The sequence below is a fragment of the Jaculus jaculus genome, chromosome 17, assembly GCF_020740685.1.
Source record: "Jaculus jaculus isolate mJacJac1 chromosome 17, mJacJac1.mat.Y.cur, whole genome shotgun sequence".
In the NCBI taxonomy this organism is placed as follows: domain Eukaryota; kingdom Metazoa; phylum Chordata; class Mammalia; order Rodentia; family Dipodidae; genus Jaculus; species Jaculus jaculus.
In genome coordinates, this window is record NC_059118.1 from 11,262,703 (window position 1) to 11,273,420 (window position 10,718).

Here is a 10,718-nt window from a genome sequence, read left to right on the forward strand (position 1 = left end):
AAGACCTACCTTGAAACAACAAAATAATGATAATAATCAACCCAGTGGGAATTAGAGGAATTCACAAAGTGGCCATGAAATATGCAGGTCTTCTCCATTTTCTCTCTATATAAACAACTTTTTAAATTTGATTCATCTATTTGCACATGTGTGTATGAGATTGTGTGTATGTCATCATGTCAGGGTCTCTATCTTTTTTTTTTAATTTATTTTTTCGAGGCAGGGTTTCACTCTAGCTCAGGCTAACCTAGAATTCACTATGTAGTCTCAGGGTGGCCTTGAACTCAGTGATCCTACTACCTCTGCTTTCCAAGTGCTGGGATTAATGGCGTGCACCACCACACCTGGCCCCAAAACATTTTTATATCTATTTTGATCTGGTAAATTATTTTACTCCCTAGCGTTGGGCTCTTCCTTCCCAGAATGCAATGCTATATTTGACTGTTTTAATGAAGCTACCAGTTTTAGGTGTTTACCTACTACACGTGGACACATAAGTGGGATTTCTCCAAATGCCTACCTTTGTCATTCTTGTCCTTTTTGTGTGTGTCAAAAATTTATAAGATAGTGGGCGTGGTGGTGCACGCTTTTAATCCCAGTGCTCAAAAAATATATAAGAATATTTAGCCGGGCGTGGTGGCGCATGTTTTTAATCCCAGCACTTGGGAGGCAGAGGTAGGAGAATCGTCATGAGTTCGAGGCCACCCTGAGACACCATAGTGAATTCCAGGTCAGCCTGGGCTAGAGTGAGACCCTACCTGGAAAAACCAGAAAAAAAAAAAAAAAAGAATATTTAACTTTGTTTATTCAGGGTGGCTTCAAATTAACAGTGATCCTCCTACCTCTGCCTCCCAAGTGCTGGGTTTAAAGGCGTGCATCACCACACCCAGCTTATAAGAGTATTTTAAAAACTGCTGAGCCGTCTCCCCAGCCCCATGCATTGCTTTTCTTGGGACAGGGTCTCTCTGTAGCCCAGAATGACTTTCAACTCCTATCAATCCTCCTGCCTCAGCCTCTTCAGTGCTGGGATTATAGGTGTGAGCTATTACACCTAACGCTTTCCTAGATGCCTTAGCCTTAAACTAACTCCAGTTTTGTTAGCTTGTCAACTGTGCTGTTTTCTCAGCTCAGCTGAAAAGGTGTCTCTTCTGACCTTTTAAGATCTGGAACGGAGCAGTGAGAATGCAGTCACCACGAACTCAACAGTGAGCAGCTATTTGTGTCCAAAGATTATTTCCTAGATAAAATGTTTGTTGCCACTCAGAGTTCACAAAACTGAAAACAATTGAGGGGCATAAGGAAGTCAGTCCATCAGAGTCATCAGCTTGGGCCATCAGAGTCAGCTTCTTTCGGCATATTTATTTGAGAGAGTGAGAGAAAGAGAGAGCTCGAGCGAGCTGGGTGTGGCGGCACACGCCTTTAATTCCAGCACTTGGAAGACTGAGGTAGGTGGCTGGCCATGAGTTCAAGGCCACCCTGAGACTACATAGTGAATTCCAGGTCAGCCTGAGCTAGAGTGAAACCCTACCTAAAAGAGAGAGAGAGAGAGAGAGAGAAAGGGAGAGAGAGAAAGGGAGAGAGAGAGAATATGAATGGGTGCCCCAGAGCCTCCTGCCATTGCAAACAAATTTTAGACACCTGTTACTTTATGTGTCTGACTTTACATGGGTAATGTGGAATCAAACCCAGGCTGTCAGGCCATCAGGCTTTGCAAGCAAGTGCTTTTAACCACTAAGCTGTCTAGCCACTCCTCTCACATCGTTTATTTTATTTATTTATTTGGGAGAAAGAGAAAATATGCATGCCAGGGCCTCTGGCTACTGCAAAGGAACTCCAGACGCATGTGCCACCTTGTACATCTGGCTTATGTGGGTACTGGGGAATCAAACCAGAGTCTTCAGGCTTCACAGGCAAGTGCCTTGAAGGCTAAGCCATATCTCCCCAGCTTTGTAAAAAATAAACAAACACACACACACAAAATCAAACAGCCAGGTGTGGTGGTGCAGACCTTTAATCCCAACACCCGGGAAGCAGAGGTAAGAGACTAGTGGAGAGAGTTCAAGGCCACCCTGAAACTACATAGTGAATTCCGGGTCAGCTTGAACCAGAGTGAGACCTCACCTCCAAAAACCAAAACAAACAAAAATCAAGTGCTACCAGTGACGACCAGCAAGGTTGAGGCCACTTGCTTATACCTGTGTGTGCTGAACTCCCGAACCCCCACCCCCACCCCTCCTGAGCTGAGCTCTAACCTTGCCAGTGGAGGACTGTCCACGGGATGAGGCGTGTCCATCCGACCATTCCAGGAAAGCACAGATCCCTTTGTCATAACTTTCATTTTGCCAAGACGATAGCTTCAAACTTTTTTTTTTTAAGTTTGTCGCAAACCCCCCTCCCCTCAAAAAAAAAAAAAAAAAAAAGGTACCATCACATCACATCGATTCATCAGGATCCAACACCCCAAACAGCTCCCCGTTGCTCCTATCCCCGGTGCCGGCCACCCCGCCTAAGGTCCACCAAGCGCGGGGGGAGGGGAGGGGGCTGCGTCTCCGAGGGCGTCTGGAAAAGTCTTTCCCTTGCACAGCCCAGCGATTAAGTTTGTTCCTCAAATTGTTCCCGACAGGAGGGGCAGGAAATAACACTGCGCCTCGGGGCCGGCAGCCTGGGAAAGGGGGTTGTTGGAGGGGGTGGGGGGGGGGGCGCCTCCCGGCCGGTCCAAGCGGCCTGGCCTCGATCTCAGGTCTAAGGTCCGGCTGGGTCGCAATCCCAGTGCCCTCACCCCCAACCTGCCAGGTCCCCTGAGTCCTGAGATCCCAGATCCCACCGCAGGCCTAGGCTTTCCTTAAGGCACCAAGCCGCTGCTCCCGATCCGACCAGGTGGAAGCAAACAGGTTCCCGGCTGGCTGCCCGGCCAGGGGCGGAGCCTGATCGTCGCCCCGAGCTCCGAAGGGGGTGCGCCAGGTCCGTGGCACTCTTGGGGCTACACCCCCCACACACACACACTCACCCCACCCCTAAGCGATCGGGCACCTCCCCGGCCGCTGCGTGCCCGGCAACAGGTGCACGGGCAGCTCGGCTGCGCCCCGGCGGGGGTCTGTGCCCCCGGGGGCCCGCCCTCCGCCCGCCCTCTCCACGCCCCCTCCTCGGCTGTCCCCTCCCCCTCCGCCGCTTTCCCGGCCCGCAGCCCCGCCAGCCCGCCCGCAAGCAGCCGCCACCCCCTCGCTGGCTCTCCGGCTCGCCGGTGTCCCCCAAGCGCAGCTCCGGAGCTGGGGGTGGGCGGGGGGGGGGACCCTCCCCGAAACGCTTGGAGGTGACCCGGAGGGTGGGAAGAAGAGCGGTGGCCTCCAGCCCTCGCGATCGCTGGTGACCCTCCCTGGGACGTGCTGGGGAGGTGGGGGGGGGGAGAAGGGTCCCCAAGGGACCAGCCCGGGGCGCCACGATGGAGGAGCCCCAGCGCGCACGGTCGCACACCGTCACCACCACCGCCAGCTCCTTCGCCGAGAACTTCTCCACCGCCAGCAGCAGCTTCGCCTACGACCGGGAGTTCCTGCGCACCGTGCCGGGACTCCTCATCGTGGCCGAGATCGTGAGTACCGGGCCGGGCCGGGCCGGGCCGGGCAGGGAGGCAGGTGGACCCCCGCGCGCTCGCGGCTGCCCGGCTCCGCCCACCGAGCTGCCTCGGGTCCTCGCGCGCGCTTCGCGAACACTTTATTATTATTATTATTATTTACCCCCCTCTCCCTTCTCAGTTTGGACTTGTTAAAATATATATATATTTTAAATTTATTTGCAAGGAGAGAAAAACGAGTGAGAGAAGAAGAGAGGGAGGGAAGGGGGGTGGGGCGCACCGGGGCCACTTTGCACTGCAAACCAACTTCAGGTGCGTGCTCCACTCTGTGCATCTGGCTTGACGTGGGCCCCGGGGACTCGAACCTGGGCATCAAGCTTTGCAAGCAAACGCCGTGCACCGCTGAGCCATCATTTCTCCATTCCCGGCTTCTTTGCAAAAGTGCAAATCACACACCTTGTGCTTTCTAGGAGAGAGAGATCGCGAGAGGATAGGAGAGAGGGAGAGAGAGGTCGTGACCCTCAGGATGTCTGTTTGGAAGGGGCATCCAGCCTGAGGGGAACCCACCCCTTCGGGGGTGATGATGGTGTATCTTGGGGCGTTCGTTGACTCTGCGTGTCAGGGAGACCTGGGAGACTCTCTCACTTGGGATCTCCACGTGCGCGGGTGCCTGAAAACATTAGTGTTCTCTCATCCTTTTGATCCCTGTGCCCCGGAGCCTCACACACTAGGCCGAGCTGCATCCCCTGGCCTTTCAAACTTTACTAATAATATCATTTCCCTAATGCTCTCCCTGTAGTCCAATGGATGTGTTGAACCAGGGAAAAATTACCCGAATAAAACCTGAGGGTCTCCGCCTCTCCAAAAGCCTAGTGGCCTTCCGTTCGTAGGGTGTGCATCCTGGTGGGGGCTGGGCACGTGCCTGGGAAGGGGGCTGGGTGTCCGCATTGTTCTCTCCCTGGGAAGCTAGGCCTTCACATGCCTGAGAGGGAACCGGAGTCACTTGACAGCTAGGGGCAGACACAGTCTATTGTCTTCACGGGCATTCCGGGGTTGCCAAGCCCTTTAAATATCTCTGAGCTCTGAAAGTCTCTACAGTCTTCCCCCCTGTGAAGGTGGGAGGGTGTTACAGGCAGAAAACTGAAGCCTAAATCAGGTGTGGTGGCCCATGCCTTTAATCCCAGCACTCGGGAGGCAGAGGCAGGAGGATTGCTGTGAGTTCGAGGCCATCCTGAGACTATGTAGTAAATTCCAGGTCAGCCTGAGCTAGAGTGAGACCCTACCTCGAAAAATCAACAACCAAAACAAAACAAAACAAAAACAAACAAACAAACAGGGCTGGAGAGATGGCTAAGCGGTTAAGTGCTTGCCTGTGAAGCCTAAGGACCCTGGTTCGAGGCTCGATTCCCCAGGACCCACATTAGCCAGATGCACAAGGGGTGCACGCGTCTGGAGTTTGTTTACAGTGGCTGGAGGTCCTGGCGTGCCCATTCTCACTCTCTGTCACTTTCGAAGAAATAAACAAATTAAAAAAAGAAAACAACCAGAAGCATAGAGGGGGTAAAGCTCATTGGTGATGGTGGGTTCAAAGCTGGGATTCAAACCCAGGCCCCCTTTTTCCTCAGCAGCTGAGAGGGATGGGGTCTGTCTGTCTAACCCTGCCCCTCCCTCCTGCTGTGTACCTCAGGCCCAGGAAGGCATTTGTGAAATCCAGCTCAGTAAGAACTTGAGAATGAATGGGAGCGCTCATGGGTGGTTACACGGTCCATCCCTTCTGGGAAGCCTTCGCCTAACCCGTACAGAGTGGGGGAGCTTGCCGGCTCCTTTTAGAGTCCCCAGTTCCCACCCCAGACTTGCAAAATCAGCCTCCGGGTGCTTCCTGTACACCGCTTAAGAAGTGTTGGCTTAGTCCAGCTGCCCAGCTGGTTGGCCCAGCGTGGACTGTGGGGACATCAGGAGCCCCAATAAATAGCTGAAAGTATTGGAATCACCTTGCAGGGCCTGGCTTTAAAGAGTTCAGCAAATATTTGCTGTGTGAGTGAAGGAGTTGGCAAGCTCGCTGGCTTCAGCAAACAGAAGCCAAAGTGATTGCTGTGGGGCTTCAGCGAAGGGTGGGTTTGGGCCAGGCGTGGAGAAGAGCTTTCTGACCGGTGATCTGTACACTCTGTTGCACACCTTTTTTTTTTTTTTTTAAGAAGACATGAAAGTAAAAGATGTAAATGATCCACGGCTGACTTGTTGGCATGCATCTTTGTAGTAGTAAAGCTATGCAAGCAAAACCACCCAATATAGCTTTAGGTATTTTTTTTTTTTTTTTCTTTTTGGTTTCTCAATGTAGGGTCTCCCTCTATCTAGCCCAGGCTGACTTGGAATTCACTATGTCGTTTCAGGCTGGCCTCAAACACCCAGCCATCTTCCTCTGCCTCCTGAGTGCTGCTGGGATTAAAGGTCTGTGCCACCCTCCACCCGCCCCCCCCCCAGCTTTAGTTTTTGTTTTGAAATGCTTTTGTTTTTAATTTATTTGTGCGTGTGTGCACATACATGGGTGCACCAGGGTCTCTTGCCGCTACAGATGAACACCAGATGCTTCGCCTATTTTTGGCTTCGTGTGGGTGCTGGGCAATTGAACCTGGGCTGGCAGTCTTTGCAAGCCAGTGTCTTTAACCAAAATTCCATCTCCCCAGCTCTTTTATTTTCCCATGGGTGCCCACATCGTGTGTGTGTGTGTGTGTGTGTGTGTGTGTTTACATTTATCCAATTTATCCAATTTGTTTATTTGAGAGAGAGAGAGGCGGATAGCCACTGCAAACGAACAAACTCCAGACACGTGGTGCCACTTTGTGCACCTGGCTGTACGTGGGCGCTAGGGCATCGAACCTGGGTCCGTTGGCTTTTGCCAACAAGTGCCTTAACCGCCAGGCCATCTCTCCAGCCCTATAATAATATTTTCTCGGAGTCTGTTACTGTCCTAGGGACTGTGCATTGTCCTCGCGCTCTGAAAGAGAGTGCCTCCAGTTCTCCATATGCCCTGCCTGTCTCTGAGGACAGCTGTCAGGCAGTGGCTTGGGCTAGACCAGCAGCCAGTTGACCTATGACACCATGAACCCATCACAGCGGATCTGCAGGGTCACCTAGGAACACTTGTGCTTTCTTGTCCCAATTCTTTGTTTTCCCTAGAAGCAGTCATTCTCTTTTTCCATGTCTTCCTCCTTCAGTTAGTCACTAATCCAACCAGAGGTGTCTCTGCTGGAAAGCCAAGAGACCTCAGTATTCTATCGGGGCCACCTTCACAGCCAGCCTCCTTGGAGACCTGTGAGCCTCCTTCACCCATCACCCTGAAGATTCTCTCGGAGTGGAATCTGCTTCCCCTTGACTGGTGCCCTACCCTATCTAACCTAGAACCGCGGGGCGCAGGACGTCCAGGCGTCTCCCAGAAGAGGAGGCCCGTGCTGACTAAGGCAGACATCTTTCAAAATGTCTTGGTTCCCTTGTTTCATGTAATTGTTTAACTAGGTAAAGAACGTTAATATGAGCCGGGCGTGGTGGCGCACACCTTTAATCCCAGCACTGGAGAGGCTGAGGTAGGAGGATCTCTGTGCCTTCACCCTGAGAATACATAGTGAATTCCATGTCGGCCTGGGCTTGAGTGAGATCTTACCTTGAAAACAAACAAACAAAACAAAACAAAACAAAAAACATTGTCATCGGTGTTCTCCTATGGGGGTCTTAGTGCTGCTGAGCGGGAGTGCCAGGGCCTCTTGCCCTCAGTGTGTGCGCCCAGGACCAAGCAGTAAGATTGTCTAAAGCCACGGGGAATGGTGGAAAATCCACCTTCTCCTTTGCCAGCCACAGCGATTTATGGCTTTGTTTCTTTACTTAAGCTCCCGGTTTGGCTTCATTGTTTGTCTTGTGTGGGCGTTTTTTCCTGAGTCTTGGCTAAACTCCTTGGGCTTGACCTGTTGGTGGTGGCATTACCTGTCTGACTCCTTACTGCAGCGTAGTAATTGGTTATGCGGCGGTACTTGGAATTAACATGATAAATACTTCTCCCAAGTCCGCTCACACCAGCAGAAATACCAATGGGAAAGATCAGCAATAGGAGACATACCAAGAAGAGACCATTCTCCTTAAGGACATTAAGAGATGTCCCTATTAGGTGGAATAAATAAAATGTTCTTTCTTGGAGCCAAAGAACTTCATACCCAAATCTGAGAACAAGTAATTATTTGTAAATTTTGGATTGAATACTCTTTTTCTTTTTTTGAGGTGGAATCTCACTCTAGCTCAGGTTGACCTGGAATTCACTACATAGTCTTAGGGTAGCCTTGAACTCACAATGATCCTCCTATCTCTGCCTCCCCAGTGCTGGAATTAAAGGCATGCACCACCACGCCTGGCTGGATTGAAAACTCTTGACAATAACTATATTGACCATCTTTAAAGTTTTGTTTTGCTGTGGTTTGTTTGTTGGAGGTAGTGTCTCCCTACAGTTCAGGTTGACCTGGACTCACTCTATAGTTCCCGGCTGGCCTCAAACTCACAAGCAGTCCTCCTGCTTCCGCTTCCCGAGTGCTGGGACTAAAGGCATGCGCCACCATGCCCAGCTTCTTTTGGTTTTTAAAAATATTTTGGGCTGGAGAGATGGTTTAGCAGTTAAGACGCTTGCCTCTGCTGCCTAAGGACCCAGGTGCAACTCCCCAGAACCCACATAAGCCAGATGCACAAGATGGCACGTGTCTGGACTTTGTTTTGCAGTGACTAGAAGCCCAGGTGTACCCATTCTCTCTCTCTCTCTTTCAAATAAATAAATAAAAATATATTAGAAAATGAAAAAAAGTAGAGTGGGGTGTGGTAGCTCACGCCTTTAATCCCAGCACTCAGGAGGCAGAGGTAGGAGGATTGCTGTGAGTTCAAGGCCACCCTGAGACTACATAGTGAGTTCCAGGTCAGCCTGGGCTAGTGTGAAACTCTACCTCGAAAATTCCCCCCAAAATAGATATAGCGTATTAATTATTACATGTACTATACAGCCATGTTATATAAAGTAATGAGGATATAATTCAGTTTGTGTGAAATCTATAAAATAATTTGGAGAGAACTGATCTTTCCCCAGCATTACCTTTATCATCAGAATTCAGTTTATCTCTCCATTTGTTACAAATCTTCTGTTCTATCTCTGTTCTATCTTTCTGTGTGTGTGTGTGTGTGTGTGTGTGTGTGTGTGTGTGTGTGTGTGTTTTTGAGGCAGGGTCTTACTCTAGCCATGGCTGACCTCAAACTCACAGTGATCTTACATCAGCCTCCCAACTGCTGGATTTAAAGATGTGTGCCACCATGCCTGGCTCTATCTTTGAGAACTAAATAAAAATTTATTCACATGGGTTTTGTGCAGTTGGGTTTATTAAAACATATATGCTATGCTTTTCATTATATCTTTTTCTTCTTTTTCTAGAATGAGCACGCCAGGGCCTCTAGACACTGCAAGCATGCACCACTTTATACATCTAGCTTTAGTGGATACTGGGGAATTGAACTCAAACTTGGGTCATTGGGCTTTACAGGCGAATGCCTTCAAAGCTGAGCAATCTGTCCCGCACCGCCATTATATCTTCGAAGTGGGCACTGGTTATCCAAATAAAAAGTAGTGGTCCAAGAAAAGGATACCAAAAAAAGAAAAGAAAAGAAAGAAAGAAAGAGAAAGAGAAAGAGACAGGGCTAGGGAGATGGCTTAGTGGTTAAGGTGAAGCCTAAGGACCCAGGTTCGATTGTTCAGGTCCCGTGTAAGACAGATGCACATGGTGGCGCATGCATCTGCAGTTGGTTGACAGAGCTAGAGGCCCTGTCATGCCTATTCTCCCTCTCTCCCTCCCTCCCTCTCTCTCTCTTTCCCTGCTTCTGTCTCTATTAAATAAACAAGAATCTTTAAAAAAAGAAAAAGATACAAAAGAAAGCAGAGATAGGTGGATTGCATGAGTTTGAGGCCACTCTGAGACTCCACAGTGAATTCCAGGTCAGCCTGGGCTAGAGTGAGACCCCTACCTTGAAACCTTGCCCTCCCCCCGCAAAAAAAGGAAAAGGAGGGCTGGAGAGATGGCTTAGCAGTTAAGTCATTTGCCTGCAAAGCCAAAGGCCTTTGGTTCTATTCCCCAGGACCCATGTAAGCTAGATGCACAAGGTGGTGCATGCATCTGGAGTTTGTTTGCAGTGGCTGGAGGGCCTGGTATGCCCATTCTCTCTGTCTCTCTCTCACTCTCTATCCCTTTCTCTCTCAAAAAAATAAATAAAATATATTTTAAAAAAGAATAGGGGCCGGGCGTGGTGGCGCACGCCTTTAATCCCAGCACTCGGGAGGCAGAGGTAGGAGGATCGCTGAGAGTTCAAGGCCACCCTGAGACTACATAGTGAATTCCAGGTCAGCCTGAGCCAGAGTGAGACCCTACCTCAAAAAACCAAAAAAAAAAAAAAAAAAAAAATGAATAGGGGATGGAGAGATGGCTTAGCGGTTAAGCGCTTGCCCCTAAAGCCTAAGGATCCCCGTTTGAGGCTCAATTCCCCAGGACCCATATTAGCCAGATGCACAAGGGGGTGCACACATCTGGAGTTCGTTTGCAGTGGCTGGAGGACCTGGTGTGCCCATTCTCTCTCTCTCTCTATCTGCCTCTTTCTCTCTCTGCCTGTTGCTCTCAAATAAGTAAATAAAAACAAAAAAATTAGAAAAAAAAGAATAGGATACAGTTCATACTGGACAGTTTCTTGGATGGCATGAAATATGATACCACTGGTTATCTGTGACTGGAAGGCCTATGTCCCATTCCTGAGATTAAGATAAGCTTATCACCAGAAATTTAGCAAATTAAACCTCTCACCAGAAACTAGCAACTTTTAGCCCTATAAAAAAATTCTAAGAATTGCAGGGCATGGTGGTGCATGCTTTTAATTCCAGCACTTGGGAGGCAGAAGTAGGAGGATCACTGTCAGTTTGAGGCCAGCCTGAGACTCCATAGTGAATTCCAGGTCAGCCTGGGCTAGAGTGAGACCCTACCTTGAGAAACAAACAAAAAAAAAAATTGAACCCAGATGGGGCTGGAGAGATGGTCCAGTGGTTAAGGTGCTTGCCTGCAAAGCCTAAGAACCCATGTTTGACTCTCCC

At 49.7% G+C, this 10,718-nt stretch overlaps 1 protein-coding gene and 1 pseudogene across 1 annotated transcript in view; both read left to right on the forward strand.

The window, feature by feature from the left end:
- The first annotated feature begins 3,307 nt into the window (after positions 1 to 3,307).
- The window catches only part of Cmtm8 (CKLF like MARVEL transmembrane domain containing 8), a 69,464-nt gene continuing 62,053 nt past the window's right edge, over positions 3,308 to 10,718 (forward strand). The window contains exon 1 of the mRNA XM_045136793.1: positions 3,308 to 3,586. Coding sequence (XP_044992728.1) covers positions 3,440 to 3,586 — 147 coding nt within the window. The 5' untranslated portion in view covers positions 3,308 to 3,439. The remainder of the gene's footprint in view (positions 3,587 to 10,718) is intronic.
- On the forward strand, positions 7,384 to 7,780 carry LOC105944282 (annotated as a pseudogene).